Raw genomic sequence first — 20774 nt, 5'->3', positions numbered from 1 at the left:
ATTCGTCCGGCATAGCCCATAGCAGCTGTGGTGCCTGCGTCACTACGGGAAAGTCACAACCAGTAATGAGATACTTCGACTTACGTGGCGCAATAGCATAAGTAGCGTCATTCATCAAAACCTCTCGCCTGCTGTTGTCCTCTAGCTCTAACAAGGAGGCAACCTTTGGAGTGATAGAATTTTTGATGAAGCATTTGGTCAAGGTTGCCAATAATGCGTGGGTAGAACGCCACAAAACGCATATTTCCATTTCCATATCCAATGACTTTGGTCGTCCTCTTATCGCGATGCAGTGTGATCCGTGTTCATTGGCTCTGCAGCCTCTGAACCCTGGTTGGTGGTGGCGATGCCCTGCTTCAGCTTCTAGCTCTATGCACCGGCGGTAAGGCGCATCCGGCGCGTGCCGTCAGCGCCTGCGGCGTGGGGTCAGCTCCCGCGGCTTCGCTTTCGTACGAACCTCCTTGATGGTATGTCAATCATGATATAGGTACCGCGAGTTCTCATAATCTTAAGGACGACTCTCCTAGACAGGTCCAAGACCCAGCCTGAAAACTCCAACTAAAGCTTGCAAACATGCAATCTGATAAAACCACATCCACCCACGCTCATGATCTCCGCCGTCGCAGCCTATCCCCTCCTCTCACCTCCCTTCGCAGCAGCGGCCCCTCCCTCGTCCACGACTAACTGGGCTCCCGAACCAAACGGTCGCGGCACCTTTGGCCTGATCTGCTCCTGCGTGCTCACCCTCACGATATGCGTCTGGACGGCCCTCCACCTCAACGTCCCCGCCGCGCGCTCCACCCTTCGGAGCCGGTCGCTGGAGCGGACAAAGTGGGTCCTCTACGGTATCTTCGCGCCGGAGCTCGTGGTCGCCACGGCGGCGGCTCAGTATATCGTGGCAAGATGGCTCAAGAAAGAGATTGAAAAGGATGCTGCGGATCGGAAAGGGAGTACAGGTGCAGATGGAACACCTGCCGATAGGGAGGAGACGAGGACGTTTTCGAGGCATACGTGGGACATGACGCAGTGTTTTTACGCCGTGATGGGAGGGTTCGTCGTCAATATGCCTTCTGCCGAGGTCGAGACGGCGCTCAGGAGAGTAACGGTCACGCCGGAGGGTATCAGGCTCTTATCCTTCGTCGGAAAGCTGCCGCAGATTCACGAGTCGCAGATCCAGGATAAGAGCAAGGCGGACTGGATGGCCAAGTCGCTGGTGTGCATACAGGCCGGCTGGATGGTCGCCCAAGTCATCGGCCGCCTCATTAAGAAAATGCCCGTCTCGCTACTCGAGATCAACACCTGCGGACACGTTGCTTGTGCTGCTATGCTTTATTTGCTATGGTGGAGCAAGCCCCTGGATGTGCTCGATCCCACTGTCCTGGACGAGGGGAACGAGGATGCCATGGCGTTGATGATGTTCTGCTCGTCTATGAGCGCTGTTAACGGCGTAACTGAGATCCGGTGCTTCATGTACATACCGCCCGAAGACGTGGGCACGGAAGGGGTCAGAAAGGAGAACAAGGACAAGATTCTCATCACGACCCATTTGTCCATCGGCTCACCTGGCACCAGGGAGCCCTCTAGGTTTCTCGGCTTCGACGTAAGTAACCTTCATCCCTTCTCGTCGCCTGTGGACGTCGACATACAGCGGAAAAGAGTATCCCGAACCGCATACATGTACCACATCGACCAGGCGAAACCGACGGTGTCCCCGGAATGCCAGCAGACATACTTCGCTTCGCCTTACACCCAGCTCAGTCTCCGACACGGTACGATCTATTGCCGAAGACTCTTTGCAGATGTCCAAAGACACGAGAAACCTCACATGCCCGTCAACCCAGCACGATTGGCACAAGCTGCGTTAGCCGCAGATTCTCTCTGGGCAGAATGCATTTCCCGGCCGACGTATGCTCAATTCTACTTCACCTCCGTGCCGACCGTTGGCGTGTTTCTCGGTGAGACGGATTACCTCGTCCCTTACATAGTCAACTTCCCGTCCATGTCGAACCTCGGGCTAGGCCAAGTCAACATCCACCGCGACGTCCTGCGGTCGGTCCTCGCTCTGACGGCAGCAGCATACGGCGGGCTTCACCTTGCGGGCTGGCTCGATCACTTTCCGACGACGATCGAGCGGACTCTCTGGCTGGCTGCGTCTTTGGTGATTACATCCTCGGGCGTGGTGCTGTGGATCTTCTTCCTCGCTCGACAGGTTTGGCCGCGGTTTGATATGTTCATTTCTGGTGCGGCGCCAGGGGCGCAACTGGCAGGAACGACGTACCAGAAACCTTGGATGAAGAAAGCAAAGTCGTTTGTTCTTTGTTTTGTCCTGTTGCTGTTTGTTGTGGCGAGGGTATTCTTGGTTATTGAGGCGTTTATCAATCTGCGCGAGGCTCCTGCGTCGTTGTATGAGACCCCGGAGTGGTCTGATTTCTTTCCGCATTTCTAGTGAAAGAGGTGATGGATATTTGAAAGCTGCACGCTGTGATCAATATCGTTTCCCAGTCTTAGACCAAGTTGCATAATTCAGATGGCAGGAAGAGATGGTAAATCTTGTATTGGAATAGGAAAATGGCGTATCGGCCAGTGGTGATGATCACGTCGTGTTGACCAAACGCCTACGTGCAATCGTTGGGTATCTTCTGATATCAATATAGATCTTCGGTCAACATAGGAAATACACTGCTAGTGGGCAGCAAAAGTGGGAGCAAAGAGAGTATCAGCGCATCAAGTCTTGAACTTCCACCCCTCAATAAGTCGCGCAAGTTTCATGTGACCTTTCTGTCTAGCGAGGCCTGCAGCAGTGCCTTGGCGATACTTCGCTTTCGTTTTATAGTCTTGAAGAGACTCGAAGACGGCGCTGGCATGAACCAACCTCGCGCCATGTTGTAACAACAGCTTCACTGTCGCGTACTGACCCTTGACAGCCGCGTAATGTAGCGGTGTTGCGCCGTGGTGATCGCGCTCACGAACATCTAGTCCAAGGTCTATCAGAAGCTTTATCATTGCGGGATGCGCTGTGGCAAAGAACATCAGGTTCGCCCCTGACATTGATCGAGCTCTGAGGTACGCTCCGGCGGCGAGGAGAAGTCGCACAGTGTCGAGGTGCCCTGCCCTCGCGGCAGCGAAGAGTGGGGTGAATCCTGGCCAGGTCCGAGTATCGAGGTCGACGCCCGTACTGATCATCGTCGCAAGCACGTCGTTCTGTCCGTAGTGTGCTGCAAGATGCAGCGGCGTCATGCTGGAGTTTCGCAACAACGGGGTTGTGAGGTCTGCACCACCTCGGATGAGGGCGATTGCAATTCGCGTGTTGCCGGCTTTGAGAGCTTGGCATATGATTCTCTCTGCTCCAGGAGCGGAGTGGTCTACCTCAGCACCGACCTCGATCAGAAATTGAGCAGCCTCGAAGCATCCCAAGTGCATCGCGATGGTGAGAGGCGTCTCTCCATGTTCTGTCGTTGGGTCAATCTGTGATCCAGCTTTAAAGAGAAGTTGCAGCACCTCGACTCGATTCTTGTGGGCTGCCATGTGCATGGGTAGGTACCCCTCGCTACCGGTAGCATCAAAATTGGCACCACGAGAGAGCAGAAGCTTCATGGTGCGTAAGTCCCCGGCTGAGGCAGCCGCGAGCAACGGAAAGTTGCCCTTCGAGCTCGGCAAGTTAACGTCGGCCCCGGCCCCTATCAGCACCTCAGCGATATCCGGACAAGCTGTAGATATTGCGTACGTCAAGGCGGTGTGCTCATTGACACGTCGGTCGAGGTAGGCGCCCTGATCTGATAGGAACTCCGTCATCGGGCTGCTTCTCATAGATATGGCGACATGGAGCGCTGTTCTGCCATTTTGTAGTCGGGCTTCCAGGTCCGCACCATATTCGAGAAGCTTTTCGATAGCGTTGAAGCGGTAATTTTGAACAGCCGCTATGAGAGGCGTTCGTGTTCCCAAATCCCTGCGGTCAACCTCGCCCCCAGCGCGGATGAGCACCTCCAAGGTGTCATCGTCTTTGGCTGACATGGCGGCGTAGTGGACTGGCGAGCACCCCAGCGTATCGACGGCATTCACATCTGCACCGAGTTCGCACAATAGCGAGACGACCTTCTCGGAGTATCCATACTTGATTGCCGTGATCAAGATTGTGTCGCCCTCGTCTCCTCTACTCTCGAGATCTGCTCCGGCGATAGCTATGAAAGTTACTAGAGATGGAATTTGGCGATTCAAAGCTCGACGAAGAGGGCAAAGTTTCGAGCCAAAGCGAGGCGCATTCGGATCGATGCGCTGTAACAGGAGCTTTACCACGGCGGCTTCGTCTCCACGATCGATTGCATCGTGTAAGTCTTTTGTTGTCCTCATGCTCTGCTTGTATAGTATGCCCGGCGGTGGTCTGAGTCTCTTCAAAGCCGAACGAACTTCGAAGGAATCATTGACGGGGGTGATTTCTGCCTCTGGCCTTGGTCGCGGACCGATGGTAGATAGACGCAGTCGACTACCTTTGTTGAGTACTGCCGGGCTGATCGCACAATCCCATGACACTAGGCGGGATGAGTGCATGAATGTGGAGTGGTTTTTGGATGTCACATGTTCGCTGTTTTGGTGAGCAACGTCCGCGCAACTGGTCCGAGTTTGACATACCTTGGAACACAATTAAGAAGAAATGTGAGAGACTGACGATTGGTCTTTAGCTGGCGTTGAATTTGCCTGAGAGAGTCTTCGTTCCAAATGATGGTAATTTGTCCCGAGGACATGTCGACAGCACTATCGCTCGTCGCCGGGCGAATTCGCGTACTGTAGAAGTCGAGAGACGACAAGTCTGTGTTGATCGAGTCCAAGGCATCCTGGCAGGATTGGTCGAGAAGGACTGGATCGAAAACGAGGGTTTCCGGTATCGTTTCGCGCAGGTACTTGAATCGTCGGAGAGCATCTGTCACGGCGCGACATTCTTTGGCGAGATCAGACAGCGTCACCGGTGCCGTATTGAGGCTATTGGCAACAGTACTGTACCGATCGGTAAGAAGCTGTGATGTGCGTATCAGGTCGGCCAGGCTGGTGCCGGACCGGCGTCCCGGGGAGTCCATGACCGGTCACCTTAGCAGGTGGACATTTCTATGCGGATTTCCATCAAGATCGGAGAACAGACCCGTCGGTCTTCGAAGTCGGGAGGAAATGCCCTCTTTTGAGTTGGATCAGAAGAGGGATGATGGGGAAACATGTCGCGGGGCCAGGGAACCGAATCTGGCAACGGCCCATTCCTTCAGCAAACCAGTACCAAACGGTTCGCGCCCGATACGGTATTTGGGGCGATGCTAGCCAGGGGAGACTATTGAGTGCAATTTGGCGAGATGAAGAACAGGCGAGCCCAGAAATCCGGGAGCTTGTCAGGGCATGGTGGTCACGCTAGGACAACGACCCCTCGGGAAGATTGTTCAAGAATCGCATCATTGAGGACGGATAGAATGTAGGTTGGTTGGAACCACGAAAACACGAAAGTCGAAACACGCCAGGCTCATTGCTTGAGGCGGTTATATTGAGATCAGCCGGGAGATGATGGCCGGCTCGTCGTGGAGGTGGAAACAGCACTTGATTCCCACAGCTCCATATTGGTAGGGTTGCAAAGGACAAACCTTGACATGCGCTAGACGTGGGTAGGGATAACTGCGTCGTCGTCCGTGTGTTTCCCAGGGGTCTGGATAGCATCCGTGGGTTGATTCACCTTGAAGCCAGAAGACGCGGTTGACACTTGTCAGAAAGCACCGTGGCGAATCCAAGACTGATTTCGCGGGGTTGAAGATTGCTATTTATTGCGTGGCTTCTCGAACTATCGAAATCTGACAGGGCGCTAAAGAGCAATGTCTGCGTGGCTTTGAAGCAGAATGTCTTGACTCTTGGTGCTGGGTCTGAGCGGGCACACGTGGGCGGGAGGTCGAGAAGTGGGAGTCTGGGAGAGGCAGAGAGACACAGAGACAAACCAACGACGAAGAAAGTTGATCCCTGAATTCCCACATACCTGGAAGCTTGGACCATATCGTGTTGTGGATACGTTTCCGTGAAGCTCAGGCCATCCGTTCCGCGCCGAGGATCTTCCGCCATGGCTCCCCCAAGACCGGCCTGAATGATTCGATGATTCGAGGTGGGTCATCAAACGTAGAAATGATTGGTCTATCACCGGCACCCAGTCGGAGCTCTTCCAAAGTTCCCGTCCTGAGGAATACGTACCCCTAGATGTCCCCAAGCTTCCACTCAAGCTTAGGTACCTCCGGCTTTCCGTCGACGTAATCGAGTTTGCGGTGGTCACCACATAATAACCAAGTCTTTGGAGATTTTCGATCCCTATACGTGCTGAGCAGGGACACCTGAAATCGCTATCCTCCGAACCAAGCGTATTTTCACAACATTATCCACGCTGGCGAACATACTCTGGAAGAAAGAGTCGTCATCCGCGACGACCGGCGCAGTCCCCTCCAACCCCCCGACTGGCGACATCATGACCCAACCGCCGGCCCGACCCCATCTTACACCACAGTTCTGCTTCTCGACAGGAGCTCTGAGGGGTAAGCTGGACCATGTTCGTGAACTGCTAGATGATCGACACTAATGTGCTTCTGAAGACTTTCTAAGGCTGTCTCGTGCTACGGTCGACGACTCCATCACTCAAAACCTCAATGCGCTTGTAACACCCGCGCGAGCCGGCTTCGATCCTACCTCGACCTCACAACGAACACCGCGTTCCTTCCCTCGACAGATAGACCCGCAAGCATGTCAGAACTTCAAGGACCAGGTGCTCTTCCCGACATGGCATGCGCGAGCTGAAGTCCTGCACTATTGCGGAGTGGTTGCGACAAGTCCAGACCCAGACGATCCGGAGGTTCTGTTACGGCAGATTGAGGCTGCAAAGGACAAGGAACGAGTTGTCAACGAACGCTTGGATCCATACTCTGGACGGTTCTTCCCTCGTGAGCCTCGGACGGAGCAACTCGCGATGCTTATTCGGCAGGAGAAGGGCGTGGAGAACATTGTGCGGACAAGAACGTGGGATATGGTCAAACAGCGATGCGGGGAGTCGGCTAATTCGTGGGAGGAGGCTCTTGCGGGTTGGCGCTCAAGAGCTGCTGGGAAAGTCGATGGCTTGTAGGCCCTAGACTGCATCTTTCTCAGCGGCTGTACCAGTATTGTATAAATGTCCACCACGTATTGTACCAACCTTGTAACATAACGCCACATGAATAACGATAGATATAAATAAAATAAACACCAAAGTAATATCAAGCCATTTGAAGCTCGGCCGAAAAAGAAAATATGTTAGAGCAGCAAAGGCCGCAGAGAACGAGAACTCTGGCGCTCCATGACCCTAAAGATCATAGGAACTCTGGGTGCTTCGAGGCATCTCGTCATGTCCCAGAGTTTGAAGCATAGGGAAGCGTCATGTTCTAGCTTTCCATGATCATTCACTTGGCAACGGTGGGTATTCACAGATCAGTTGTGTTGGTGAGATTTGTCCAACAGGAAGTTTACCATAAATCCCGCTGTCTTTCATGGAGGTTGTCAGTTTTCTAGTCTTCTTCAACTATTCAATGCGTCACGAATCATGGCATGTATCAGTATTGTAAGGGAACACGGAGATGTACACAATCCCTTTTCCAGGGCCTTGGTTGACCGTCCCCCACCAAAACGGCGGACTGGCCGTCACTGAGCGGGACGTGCGCAGAGCATGCGGCCACTGGTGGTGCGATTTTGATGCGGTGAAAACGGACCTAATGGGTCCGGACTCATTTTGCCCCGCCAAAAGCCCGCCGTCCCGCCAAACGGTGAGGTCCAGTTATGGTACGGACACCGTGGTGGCGGTCGCTGCAGGGCGAAGACGGCGCACTGAGCCCCAAGGAGGGCAGCCGGCTCAGCCTTGGAACATGTGTGTGGCCAGAGTCTTCCATCCAGAATCCCACCCGTTTACGTCGAAACATTTGTGAATACTTGCAGCTCCGTCCGTGGACTCGCACACGACCAATCTTCGACTTTCCACCCCACGCTCTCGAAAAGATACGAGCCCTCGGTCCCCGACACAACCGACCTCTACTCTTTGTATCTTATCCGCCTTCTACTTTTATTTCTAGCGAGTAGCTCGGTTCCGTCATACGACTGCAGCTAGCTACCCCTCCTTGACCTCCTAGGACCCCTCCAGACACTGCTGCGGACCAGCCTTCCGAAGAGTTTGCATCTCTAGCGACTTTTGGGATTGTTCCAGCCTTGCGAAACTCGCTTCTCCCTCGACGACTCGGTCTTCTTCTCTTCGCAGTGCCAGCGATACGATCACTGGCCCACTACCGATCCGATGCCGCAACCTCTTAATTCGAAAGAGGCTTCCCTCTTTCGCGCCGTCATCCGCGCCTATGAGGACAAGCAGTACAAGCGCGGCCTCAAGTCCGCCGACCTTATCCTCAAGAAGAACCCCAAACATGGCGACACAATGGCCATGAAGGCCCTGATCATGAATGCGCAGGGTAAGACAGAGGAGGCTTTTGCTCTGGGCAAGGAGGCTTTGACGGTGGACATGAAGTCGCACATCTGTTGGCACGTCTACGGCCTGCTGTACCGCGCCAACAAGAACTTCGAGGAGGCTATCAAGGCGTACAAGTTCGCTCTGAAGCTCGAGCCCGAGTCAACGCAGATCCAGCGCGATCTTGCCATTCTTCAGGTGCAGATGCGCGATTATGCCGGATACATCTCAAGCCGCACTGCCATGCTGCAGGCCCGTCCCCAGCTGCGCCAGAGCTGGACTGCGCTGGCTATCGCTCACCACTTGTCAGGTGACCTGTCCGCCGCCGAGAACGTCCTTACCACCTACGAGGGAACGCTCAAGTCCACGCCCTCCCGTAGCGACTACGAGAACTCCGAAGCCGTCATGTACAAGAACACCATCATTGCCGAGCAGGGCGACTACCAGAGAGCTCTCGAGCATCTTGAGAGTGCCGCTAAGCATAACCTTGACAGGCTTGAGTATTTGGAGCTACGCGCCAAGTATCTGGTCAAGCTGGGCAAGAAGGAGGAGGCTATTGCCGCATGGCAGGCTCTTGTTGAGCGCAACGCTGACCGTCCTGCATACTTTGAGGGTCTGGAAAGCGCTCACGCCTTTTCCGACAGTGATGTGGCTGCTAGGAAAGAGATTTACGAGAAGTACGCCAAGAAGTTCCCACGTTCAGATGCTCCTCGCCGCCTACCCCTGAACTTCTTGTCTGGTAAGGGTTCCTTCATGTCTTTGTACTCACAGGTGCTAACTCGAGCAGGTGACGACTTCAGCGCTGCAGCAAAGGAGTTCTTGACGCTCATGTTCAACAAGGGTGTTCCGTCGACTTTCGCCAACCTGAAGCACTTGTACTCCGACTTTGCCAAGAAGGAGGCCCTCGAAGCTCTCGCACAGGACTACCTCAAGTCGAGCTCAAACTCGGAAGCAACTAATGGCGATCGCTCAAAGGGAGAGGCCGCAGCTCTGTACTTCCTTGCCCAACACTACAATTACCACCTCAGCCGCGATCTCACCAAGGCTCATGAGTACGTCGACAAGGCTATCGAGAAGGTCCCCGACAGCGTCGACTTCACCATGACCAAGGCTAGGATATGGAAGCACCAGGGCAACCTCCAAAAGGCATCTGAGACTATGGACAAGGCACGCACTTTGGACACCCGCGATCGTTACATCAACACCAAGGCAGCCAAGTATCAGCTGCGCAATAACGAGACGGAGCAGGCGTTGAAGACTGTGGGCCTCTTTACTAGGGCGGACACTGTCGGTGGCCCTCTTGCGGATCTCCTGGATATGCAATGCGTCTGGTTCCTTACTGAGGATGGTGAGGCCTATGCTCGCCAGGGTGATGATGCCTTGGCCCTCAAGCGCTTCCACACGGTTCACAACATTTTCGACGTCTGGCAAGAAGATCAGTTCGATTTCCACAGCTTTTCCCTGAGAAAGGGCCAGATTCGTGCCTACGTAGATATGGTCCGTTGGGAAGACCACCTTAGAGACCACCCCTTCTACTCACGAGCCGCTTTGGACGCCGTCGCCATTTACCTCAGGAGAGCTGACCGCCCCGCAGCGAACGGCGTCAACGGTGATGCAAACGGCGACGATGCCTCTGAGAGGAAGAAGGCCGCGAAGAAGGCCAAGAAGGAGCAACAGCGCCTGGAGAGGGAGGCGGCCGATCGTGCGGCGAAGCAAGATCCTAATAAGGGCAAGCCCGCCAGCGAAGAGCCCAAGAAGAAGGACGAGGACCCTCTCGGTCTGAAGCTTTTGGAGGCCGAGCCCCTCAGCGCGGCGATGCGATTCGTCACCCCTCTTCTGCAATTCAGCCCGCAAAACATCAACGCCCAATTCGCCGGTTTCGATGTTTATCTGCGCCGAAGTAAGTTTGACCATGGCGACACTACCCTTTTGAATAGTACTAACAAGTTTACAGAGAAGTACGTTCTTGCGCTGCGTTCTCTCAACGCCGCCCGCGAACTTGATGCTTCGCACCCCGGTGTCCACGAGCGCGTTGTCGAGTTTGCTCACGTTGTACGCCCGGCACTCGAGAGCTTGCCCGCCAAGGTGCAAGAAGTAATCAAGTCCGAGTTCACTCCCCCTGCCGGTGACTTGAAGAAGTACAACGAAGAGTTCCTCTCGGACAACAAGGCCAAGCCCACTCACATCGTCGCGGCCCTGAAGACAAGGAGAGTGCTTGGAGAGGACAGCGCCAAGGCCGAGGCCGACCTTGCGAACGTCGTCAAGGCTCCCGATGCCACCTTTGAGCTTGCCACTGAGGTGTACAACCTCTTGAAGGCGTGGAGGAGCACTGAGGCGGAGACACTCAAGAAGGAGGCGCACGCGAGGTGGCCTGAAGTAAGCCTCTTTGCCTAGGAGCGCAAGCCCCCGCCTTTGTCGCCAATTCGGAGGATATGGAACCAGCTCAGGCGGAAATAAAGGCAGGGTTGCCGGTTTCAACATTGCGATTTGTGCAGCCAGATACCCGAACAGTGGGAAAGCGTTTCCAAACGGTAATGGGCGGATTTGTTCCCTCGGTGATTTGGAAGCCAAGGCTGGGTAAAGGGCCGGGCTATGGACGCGTGCTTCGTTGCGGCATTTGTCGAAATCAAGGACATAGTTGCATCATCAAAAGTTGTGATAGAAGAGAGAAGGCTACAAAAAAAGCGTACGAGACTCTAGACTTCGTCTGAGCAGCAGCAACTTTTTTTTGCGTGATACATTTCGTGTTGAGGCCGTGATGTTCCATTTCCTTGCTTTCCTTTTTGTCTTGGCTGACCCCTGTCATCACACTTTTTGTCCTTATGGTCTGGCACTCTCTATCTACACAACCTCTATTGACTGAAGCTGTTCGTGACGTCGACGAACGCCTTCCATTGCTTCCAGGCCTCACCGCTCTTGACAGCCCAACGCGCCCTCCGCACACCCTCCTTCCAGCGACCTCCGCCAGGGCCCCTTTCGGTAATCACCTGGCCGTCGTCGCCGGGACCCATCTTGCTTGTCTCGGCCTCGCAGATACCCGACGTAACAAACAGCGTCGCGGCGTTCATCAGCACAAACTCGAGAATGGGATCGTCGTCAGCCATCTCGCCCGCCAATATCCTCCTCAGAATCTCGGCATTCTCAGCCGGCTCTTTACCGGGGGATACGGTATTGAGGGGGTGCGTTCCCAAGCCGAAATCGCTGGGCTGCACCTTGAAGTGATCCGCTACCACTTCACCGTCCGCCGCCTCACTGAGTCTCCAGACCAGCGTCGGACCCGCGCAGCTGACTTCGTCCAGCTCCTCCTCGCCGCAAATGATCATGGCCTTTTTCGAACCGCTAATCTTGAGGGCCTCAAGGAAGACGGGGCCGAGCTCCTTCCTCGCTACACCGATGACACGGGCCTCGAGGATATCCTCGACGGGGTTCGCCAAGGGACCGAGGAGGTTGAAGATTGTCCTCCAGGGGAGTTCTTTGCGGATGGGCGCGACGTAGCGCATGCCCGGGTGGAAGACGGGGGCGAAGAGGAAGCCGTAGTTTGTGGCGGCGTAGACTTGTGAGATTGTCTCTGGGGAGACGGCCATGAGGACGGGCGGGCGGGGCTGCATGTTGTTGACGAGGTCCGCGGAGCCGGACTTCGAGGTGCTGGCGCGGTTGCCGTGCTTGGCCACCAAGAGGAGGGAGGAGGCGAGGATGGAGGCGGTGGTGCTGATGTTGAATGTGTTGTGGGCGTCGCCTCCCGTGCCAACGATGTCGCACAGTCCGCCGGCGTAGGTGCCCGCGCCGAGAGCCTTTTGCTTGACCACGCGAGAGAGATCGTCAAAGTCGACCTTGGCGGCGGCGCGGCGCATGTAGTGTGCGGAGCGGGCCATTACGTCGGCGCGGCGGTCGAGGTTGGTGAAGTGCAGGGCGATGAGGAGGGAGGCGGCCTGGGTGTCGGAGACCTGGTGGGTGAAGAAGTGGGAGATGGCCTCGGCGATCTCGTCGGCGCTCACGGCGAGGCCGGCGTCCGGGACGGGCCAGAGTTTCTTGAGCAGCGGTTTGATGTCGATGAGCGGGAGGGCGGCGTCGGACCCCGCGACCGGAGGTTGTGAGGCCATGGCGGGGTTGATTTTTTGTGAGGACTTTGGTTTTGTTACTGGATTTTGACAAGTTGGGATGTTGAAGATTGCTGTGATAAGGTCAGATGAGATCAATTGACTTGCATAGGGGTGTCCTTACTTATGAATTGAGTCACTGAGAGAGCAATGAGATGTGAGTCAAAGAGGCCCTTGAACAATGAGAGGTTGTTCAATGTGAGAACCCAAAGTCAATCAATGTGAGCAATCCGCTATCTGGAGCGGTACCGAGGTACGTACCACGTATCTTCCTGCTAATTGAGCGAAAGAGGGTACGGCCCACAGCTGATTGGTCAACTATTGCCTGATTTAGACGACACGGGGGAAGCTCATTGGGTGTGCGTTCAACTGGGCTACAGTGCTGTCGCCAATAAGGGAATCTCCGCTCCCGCTACGTTGGAGGGGAAGTATGTACGTACCTGGTAGAGTATGGGTAAAGTGGAAGCTTAGGTAAGGCAGGGGGAAGTTGTATTATCCGCAATTTAATAGGCATTTTGGTAGAATTTGGTGATGACAGACGATGAATGCCATTCTCTTTACGCGTAGGTTTTCGATACGTGCCCGGCATGGAGGGTTGGAATTCACCATCGCGCGGATTGCGGTACGTACTTACTCATGTCTGACTTGCCTGACTAAAAGGCAATAAAGGCATTGTACGGCTGTGCCCCTGTTTGCTTTCTGTTGTCTGCCCAGTCAAGCTTGCGTCTTCTCTCTCCTTCTTATCCAATTACTTTCGGCCAAAGCAATGCAAAGAGGCGTTTGGACTTGCAGCATGAGGAACGCGCAGCCCGCTCGCCCGTCGTCTGATGAATGGTTCACCAAGGCATACGACTTTCTCTTGCAACGCACGACCACTGTTTCCGCCCTGGATTGAGGAACCATGACATCAGCAGCTTTATACCAGTTGCTTCCAGAGAACGAAACGAACGCCAGCGCAGCCAAGGCGGGAGAGTCGGGCATCGCGCAAGCTGTTTCGCCGGTGTCCTACAGTCGTCGTCGTCCGGTACCTGACAGACTGACAGTGAGTGGTCGGCTTACTCACACCACCAAGACGAATGGACAGACGTGTCGCATTGTTGGCGTCCATTTCCCCTCAAGCCACTCCTAGATAAGGTGTTTGGTCCGGCCCTGGCCTGCTGTACCTACCTCGATTGGGATGTCTACATCACCTCCAGTCACCTGTCCAGCCCGACTTTACGGGGAGTTACATCCCCAAAGGCACCTCACATGCCAACCTCACAATGCCTCCCAAGCCTGAACATCTCGGTTTCCATCGACGCCCTCTCTTCGAATGGTTGCATCTATCCGTACCTACGGTTGCATCACGAGTGTGATGTGCGTCCGGGGGAGCACCTCCGCCGTGGTCAGGCGGCCGCTACGGGCGCCGCGGGCCCCTGGGTAACGGCTTCGGTACCTAAAGTGCTAAGTACCTTAACTCGTGGCCAGCTACAGCGCGCATCCGTGCCATGCAATTCTCATGGTGCCAGGTTCCTTGGTGTTGCGCGTGCTTGCTTACCTTATCGTATTTCTGCTATCAATGCCCACCACATTAGGGAGGTACATGAGATGCAACGTAGGTATGATTGAAAAGCAAGTAGTGCCCTATCCGAACCAAGTGCAACTGAAGTTCAATCTCCGATTCATCCGTGCTGCCGCTGCCGGTGGGTGACCGTGCCATCCTTCCTGCAGCAGCAGAACAGCGTCGGCTTGGATGTTTTGTACTCTTGTAACTTTCTTTCCTGTTGCTTGTCGCTTGTTGCTCCCCCCCTGGGTATCGCTTCAATTCTCTGCTTGGACCTACAGCTCCTCAGTAAAGGTACCTCACTGCATACACCAGCACAACTAGCACCAAAGTTCGATTTCCCTTCCTGGACTTCAATCCTCTCCCTCGTCGACGACGGGCCTCGGGACGTGCTCTTAGCCTCCGACTAACCCAACTCCCTTTCAACTATTCCTATTCCGCTTGCGCCAACGCCTCTCTTCCCAAGTTCCTCCTACGGCTTGGTACAACGGCGCAGTAATAATTCACCTTTATTCTCTTCTTCTCTTCTCTTCCCTCCCGCAACCCCCGGGAGCTTGTGACCACCCCATCAACAGCAGCCGCTGTAGCGTCCGTTACCAACAACTAGTCAACGACTGACTACCATGTCTCGTCGCGACATCTGCTAGTACTGACCGATCTCCTTTTGCATCTTCATCACCTTCGCTCGCCTATAACTCTGTCTCTCGCCTGACGTGAACGGCCTGTTCCGCCAGCTTCTGCTCGTCTGTCGCTTAATCAACCTTTGCACACTTCGCGATGGCCACCCTCGCAGGGGAACACAATACGGCCCCGAACGGGACCGAGTCCATCTCCGAGTCTTCCCAGTCCTACGGCAAGCCCGCCTCTAGAAACGGCCCACCAGAGACGATCAAGGTCGACGGCAACAAATCTTTGACTCAAACGTCGGAGAATCTCCTTCTGAATGGTGTGTGGGAACCTGCAATATACCTACCTTGTGGCGATGCGCTCGGGTAGCTGACCCCTTTTCAAAGACCCAACAGCGAACAAAGCCAACCGGACTTGCGGTTTTGCTGGGTTTGGCGCATCAGGTCCGTTGTCATTGACCTCCGTGGCCCCCATTCCCAGCTTGCTAACACTAGTCCGCAAAATGCAGCACCCTCGACGCAAACCGTCCCCTTGTACAACGTCCTCTGGGCCGACCAGACGGGAGAGACCCTCACAATCGACTACGCGAAACAAGCCGGCAAGCAACGAGTACAGGCAGCGAAATGGACTTTTACGGTTAACGACACGGAGAGCCCGGATGTCAAGTCCTGGATCGATACCCTCATGAGAAAGGCATATGGCCCGGCGAAACTATGCAAGAGAGCAAAGGTCTTGGTTAACCCGCATGCCGGACCGGGAGGCGCGGAAAAGAAGTGGCGCGTAGACGTCGAGCCTCTGTTCAAGGCGGCGCGCATGCCCATAGACGTGGAGCACACCACCTACTCAGGCCAAGCTCTTGAAATAGCGCGGGAAGTCGACGTGGACGCGTTCGACACGATTGTCACCTGCTCTGGTGATGGTTTGGCCCACGAGGTATTCAATGGTCTGGGTCAGCGGCCCGATGCGTCGCAAGCGCTACACAAGATTGCTGTCTCGCATATTCCCTGCGGCTCGGGCAATGCGATGAGCTGCAATCTCTACGACTCGTATCGACCGTCGATCTGCGCTCTTGCCATCATCAAGGGAGTTGAGACCCCAATGGATCTGGTCAGCATCACACAGGGCGACCGACGCACCCTCAGTTTCTTGAGTCAGGCCCTTGGCGTAGTGGCCGAGAGCGACCTGGCTACCGAGCACTTGCGGTGGATGGGCGGCGCGCGCTTCACCTGGGGCTTCTTGGTCAGAATATTCGAAAAGAAGTGCTACCCCTGCGACTTGGCTGTCAAGGTCGAGATCGAGGACAAAGCGGGCGTCAAGAAGCACTACAAGGAGTACATGCGCAGCGCGTCGGTAACACATTCGGGCGCTAGCGAGCCTCCGAGAGCGGAGAATGCTGATGCTGTTTCGAGTCCTTTCGGTGACCAGGAGGGACTGCCGCCTTTGAGATTCGGCACCATCAACGATGCTCTGCCAGACGGATGGGAACTGATACCCCATGACAAGATGGGCAACTTTTATTGCGGAAATGTAAGTACACTGCCTCACCTTTCTTGGTGTCTGACTGGACATGCCCGCCTCTTGGATATTGTCCCCCGAAAGAACTACGTACTGACCACCCCAGATGGCATACATGGCCGCCGACGCCAACTTCTTCGCCGCTGCTCTCGCCAATGATGGTCTGATGGACCTTGTCTGCATCGACGGAGACATGTCAGTTGGCGCCCAACTGAGCATGCTAATGTCTGTGGAGAATGGAAAATTCTTTGACAACTCTTTGGTATCGTACCGCAAGATTTCCGCCTACAGGATCATTCCAAAGAACCAGAAGGACGGCTACATCAGCATCGACGGTGAAAAGGTGCCCTTTGAGCCCTTCCAGGCCGAGATTCACCACGGTCTGGGCAGGGTCATTTCGAAGCGTGGCAAGTACGAAGCCCCCGGTCCCTTGGGCTGGGAGAAGATGTCCCTACCCTAAGAGATCGCCCCAGATCTGCGCAGTGAAGGGAGACGAAATGCTGTCACCGGCTGTGATTGAGTTCGAGACGGCCAACCAAGATATGGCACAACGGCCTTTTGGCCGCAAACGAAGGAAGCGGAAGCGGGAGCGGAGTAGGGAGCAGTGATTTGTTTCTTCAAAAGTCGAGATACCCAGATAGAACAAGACGAAGACGGGAAGAGTACAGCCATCGTCGGGCCGGGCTGGAAGAGCAGGCGGCCAGGATGGCAAAAAGGACAGCCATTGGATATCACTGTATACTATAGAGTACAGCGTTGCACATAATACCTGATTTCTCTTTTTGGTTCCCACCACCGCTTCCCATGGAACAGAAACCCACGCGGAATCCTTCCATCAAAAATGACATGCCTCCCTTTCTTTTTGTAAAATCCAACCAACGCCGTGTTCACCATCCCATGCAAAGACACGAAGCCAAGGGGAGTGCTAAACCCCCTCTATTGATCGTCAATGCCGCCCCATTCATCATCATCCCCATCTGCCGCCTCCGCCTCCTCGGTAGCCTTGTTCTCCGTCCACGGCAGCCTCTCGTCCTCAACCACGACCGCGGCCTTGGCTCGCACAGTCTTGACGGGTGACTTCCTCAACGGCTCAACAAGCTGGCTCAGCTTCTTGGCAAACGCCACCGCCTTGGCGTCCTTCTCCTCGAGCATCTCCAACCGATCCAGCTCGTCAACCCAGATATCAAGCCCGTGAAGCCGCAGCCCGATCGGCACCTTTCTCAAGTCGCCCTCGAGCTCAAACGGCCACTCGCCGTACACCTTCAGCAACGCATCCACCCTCGCTTCCTGGTACTCGCCCTCCTTCACCCACTGAAGTCCCGAAGTAAACGTGCGTCTGACGAGGAGGAGGAACTTCTCCATGCGGAGGACGTCGATGTCCGTCCACTGCTTGGAGAGGATCTCCCAGAAGGCGGCGAGCCAGGTGGGCACGTCGTCGTTGCGGAGGCAGGCTGTCAGGCCGGCGAGCTCGGAGGCGAGGTTTTGTTGCGGGATGGGGCGGTCGCACATCCACATTGCGTAGAAGAGGCCCTTCCAGAGCTTGAGGGCTTCGAGGTGGGAGAGGGCGCGGTGGGAGCCGAGGAAGGTTTGGAGGGAGGTCAGGGCTTGGGTTCGGAGTTTGCGGTCTGCGGGGGCACGAGGGAGTCAGTTGAAGTTGCTCTGGGGGTTTGGCCTGGAAGATTGGGAGGTTCGCGACGGCAGGTTCGGGACCGAAGATTGCGATGCGACGGGGGACGAACCGCTGGAGGCCAGGTTCCTGATGAACGGCATGTTCTGTTCTTGAGACGCCATCTTGGCTGAGTTTGTGTGGTGGTTGAGCGGGTGAAGGTAGCTCAATTGCGAGTGTCGCGGGTTCTTGGAGTTGCGACGGGTAGGACTGTCGTTCTATGCACCGTCGGCGATGGGACTTGCGAGGCAGGGTGGGATGGGTTTCTCGAATAAAATTGTTGTTCACCGAGAAACTGCCCCGCCGATCCTCGGTGTACGAAGGTCCCGGGGTGACTCGATCGGGTGACCGCCTTTGAGGAGGTGGGGCCCACGGTATGCAGGGGAAAGGCGTGGCGTGTGGCGGTACCGGTCTGGATTGTTCGGTGGTGTGGCTGTGTATTTGACGACTGGAGCCCCAGACAAGGTACGACCTATTGATACCATGAATAGATATTCAGAAATTCAAGATGCTATGAGATGGAGCGTCACAGAGAATCAAGAACTCTCTCCGATGATTCGGTATTCAGTTCATTGCCGGCCAGTATGTTTATTACTTCGCCAAAGGAGTAGCCTTCATTCCAGAAGCATCCGTCCAAGCCAAGTCCTCCAAGCCAGAACATGTTCCTTGTGTTGTGAGGTTTCCATCGTAGACCATCATCCATGTCTCATTGAAAGATCAAAGTATTCGTTACGTCATGCTGCGCTCCCGATCGTAGCCGATCGAAGGAGAAGGAGAGGGAACCTCCGAAGCTCTCATAATTCTGTCGACCTTCTTGCGAACATCCTCCAATTGAGCAAGAAGCTCCTTATTCTTGGCCACAGCCTCATCCAATTGACTTTGCTGTTCCGCCACCTCCTGTGTCTTCTGGAAGAGCTGTGCCTGCAAAGTCACCAGCTCATGCTGCGACTGCTGAATAACGGTGTCCTTGCGCTCACTCTCCTTTCGGTAGTAATCAATGTGGCCGTAGTACTCCTGAGCCTGGGCGTAGCTCGTGTGCGCCACATCGTAAGAGACCGAGATCTTGCTGTGAAGCTCGGAAACTTCGCGCTTGTTGGCTTGGGCGATCTTGTTGGCGCGGATCTGGAAGTGGGCTAGCTCGGAGAGGGCTTCTTCGCGGGAGGTAATGAGGATGGCGATGAGGTCTTTGCCTTCGAGTCTGCGCTCCGTGGCCTTTTTCTCGTCGTCGGCCATGAGTTGCGTGAAGAGCTTTTCGTGCTCTTTCTCGTCGTATTGGATGAACTGTGTGTATTTGCGCGTGGTCAGTGCTTGCTTTGGTTTGAAGAACAGCTCGGGCAGGTAAGGCGATCATCTCAATGGGGATGTTTCCGCGAGGAACCCGGGAGCTTTAAAACCAGGCGTGAAACCAACCTTGAGACCACTGTAGGTCGAGGTGTTGTTGTCGACCATTGTAGTGCCGGAAGAAGCCACGAAATTGGTTGCTTGTGAGGATCGGTCTGAAGAAGATCTGATAATAGCTCGCTGCGCTCGTCTGATCGGTAAGAGGTGGCAAACTTCTCGGCCTTGCGAAATATTCTTCGCCAGAAAGAACCCTGAAGTATGGGGTTTGGCGTAATTACTCGTACTGGTCATAAAGATGACTGGGGCGTGGTTCTGCTTTGAGGTTGTTGATGTCCGAGATGGACACGAAGTGCTACAAACTTCGTGGTGCATGTGGAGGGAAGTGTGACTAAGTAGAGAAGAGTCGTTAAACCGAAGAAAGTTGTAACACCCTATAAACTGGAATCGGATCGTATTCCAAAGGACTGTCCTGAAAGTATTTGCCATCCACACAGTCCACATCAGTCCGAAGAGTGGTGGGATTTCCACAAATCCTAATGGACGAAAAGCAATCTTGCAATAAGGACGAAGGCTCACGGGGACTCCCTATCTAAATCAACCAATACAAGCACGTATCCTTTGGATGAAGCCACGAAAGCCCTCGGGGCGATAAACTGCCTTCTGCAGCAAAAGGCTTGGAGCAATTGAGCCCAGAAGACACCAACTTACCCTCGTTGCCTAGACGAGTTTGTTGCCTTCTAAAGGCATGGATACACTGGAAAACATGGCCGTAGGGGAAAGGAAGATATGAATTTCAATCGAGTACTCAGGGAAACATCGTGGGCCATGACGGATTGTAGAACGACTTTCCTGCTAGATACTATGTCTTTGCATCAGCCAACAATGCAAGATAGGTACCTTCACATGTGCGCCATGTCACCAACCGATTCACGATGTTATTGCCGAGGTTCTTCGACCTTTCTCTGACCGTCTCAATGTATCACTTGTATCGGTTATCTCCTGTTTGCGAGTGAAACAATCCCGGCCTGACTACTGAACTATGTAGATAATGGCGGGATACTTGAGGTTCCCATCGGCTCCATCTCTATTGGGAGCTGCGCGAAGCACTACCTCTGAGGTGAGGAGGGCACGCCGTCATGAGATGAGCCACTTTGGCCTGCTCGGCAGCGAGAGCCCTTTTCAGATCTCTGACCTCGTCCTGATGGCGCTCGTTGTTGCGGTCAATGGACAGACCAGCGGTGCGAATCGCATCCTCGGCGCGTCTATTGCAGCTGTCCCGCAACATTGCCAGCTCTGCAAGGTGAGTGTTGACCAAAGCCTTCATGGCTTGCTTGTGTTCCTTCTGGAGCTTCTCAATCTCGCTATTGGAGTCAACAACAACGAAGTCGTCTTCGGTGTCAGAAGTCTGTAGTCTTTGTTAGTGCTGACCTGCAGGTATCAAAAGGTGCTTGGCTTTACCATGACTGCCATGCTGCTGCTCATAGAAGAAGTGCCGTGAGACAT

The 20774-nt window shown here is 54.7% G+C and overlaps 9 protein-coding genes across 9 annotated transcripts; 4 read left to right on the top strand and 5 right to left on the bottom strand.

Moving 5' to 3' along the window:
* Positions 1-607: 607 nt before the first annotated feature.
* CTAM01_05500 (uncharacterized protein) lies at positions 608-2446 on the top strand (the record flags this gene model as incomplete). The annotated part of the gene is made up of 1 exon (XM_060521530.1): positions 608-2446. One exon carries the CDS (start codon positions 608-610, stop codon positions 2444-2446), a length of 1839 nt encoding a protein of 612 aa, XP_060383744.1.
* A 278-nt stretch (positions 2447-2724) lies between these two features.
* On the bottom strand, positions 2725-5069 carry CTAM01_05499 (uncharacterized protein; the record flags this gene model as incomplete). Its single annotated transcript, XM_060521529.1, has 2 exons — positions 2725-4579; positions 4627-5069. The coding sequence occupies 2 exons, from the start codon at positions 5067-5069 to the stop codon at positions 2725-2727; spliced, it is 2298 nt and encodes a 765-aa protein (XP_060383743.1).
* A 1406-nt stretch (positions 5070-6475) lies between these two features.
* On the top strand, positions 6476-7123 carry CTAM01_05498 (caffeine-induced death protein 2; the record flags this gene model as incomplete). The annotated part of the gene is made up of 2 exons (XM_060521528.1): positions 6476-6542; positions 6600-7123. The coding sequence occupies 2 exons, from the start codon at positions 6476-6478 to the stop codon at positions 7121-7123; spliced, it is 591 nt and encodes a 196-aa protein (XP_060383742.1).
* A 686-nt stretch (positions 7124-7809) lies between these two features.
* On the top strand, positions 7810-10876 carry CTAM01_05497 (tetratricopeptide; the record flags this gene model as incomplete). The annotated part of the gene is made up of 3 exons (XM_060521527.1): positions 7810-7899; positions 8231-10382; positions 10437-10876. The coding sequence occupies 3 exons, from the start codon at positions 7810-7812 to the stop codon at positions 10874-10876; spliced, it is 2682 nt and encodes an 893-aa protein (XP_060383741.1).
* A 458-nt stretch (positions 10877-11334) lies between these two features.
* CTAM01_05496 (anthranilate phosphoribosyltransferase) lies at positions 11335-12582 on the bottom strand (the record flags this gene model as incomplete). The annotated part of the gene is made up of 1 exon (XM_060521526.1): positions 11335-12582. The coding sequence occupies one exon, from the start codon at positions 12580-12582 to the stop codon at positions 11335-11337; it is 1248 nt and encodes a 415-aa protein (XP_060383740.1).
* Positions 12583-14899: 2317 nt separating this feature from the next.
* Positions 14900-16724, top strand: CTAM01_05495 (diacylglycerol kinase catalytic domain-containing protein; the record flags this gene model as incomplete). The annotated part of the gene is made up of 4 exons (XM_060521525.1): positions 14900-15068; positions 15136-15192; positions 15258-16276; positions 16371-16724. 4 exons carry the CDS (start codon positions 14900-14902, stop codon positions 16722-16724), a joined length of 1599 nt encoding a protein of 532 aa, XP_060383739.1.
* A 476-nt stretch (positions 16725-17200) lies between these two features.
* Positions 17201-18055, bottom strand: CTAM01_05494 (nucleolar protein,Nop52; the record flags this gene model as incomplete). The annotated part of the gene is made up of 2 exons (XM_060521524.1): positions 17201-17889; positions 18004-18055. The coding sequence occupies 2 exons, from the start codon at positions 18053-18055 to the stop codon at positions 17201-17203; spliced, it is 741 nt and encodes a 246-aa protein (XP_060383738.1).
* Positions 18056-18659: 604 nt separating this feature from the next.
* On the bottom strand, positions 18660-19379 carry CTAM01_05493 (uncharacterized protein; the record flags this gene model as incomplete). The annotated part of the gene is made up of 2 exons (XM_060521523.1): positions 18660-19211; positions 19341-19379. The coding sequence occupies 2 exons, from the start codon at positions 19377-19379 to the stop codon at positions 18660-18662; spliced, it is 591 nt and encodes a 196-aa protein (XP_060383737.1).
* Positions 19380-20355: 976 nt separating this feature from the next.
* On the bottom strand, positions 20356-20774 carry CTAM01_05492 (uncharacterized protein; the record flags this gene model as incomplete). Its single annotated transcript, XM_060521522.1, has 2 exons — positions 20356-20676; positions 20730-20774. 2 exons carry the CDS (start codon positions 20772-20774, stop codon positions 20356-20358), a joined length of 366 nt encoding a protein of 121 aa, XP_060383736.1.

Source organism: Colletotrichum tamarilloi (genome assembly GCF_030869305.1).
Source record: "Colletotrichum tamarilloi strain Tom-12 chromosome Unknown Scaffold_14.1, whole genome shotgun sequence".
In the NCBI taxonomy this organism is placed as follows: Eukaryota; Fungi; Ascomycota; class Sordariomycetes; order Glomerellales; family Glomerellaceae; genus Colletotrichum; species Colletotrichum tamarilloi.
This window is presented reverse-complemented; position numbering and strand designations above follow the sequence as displayed.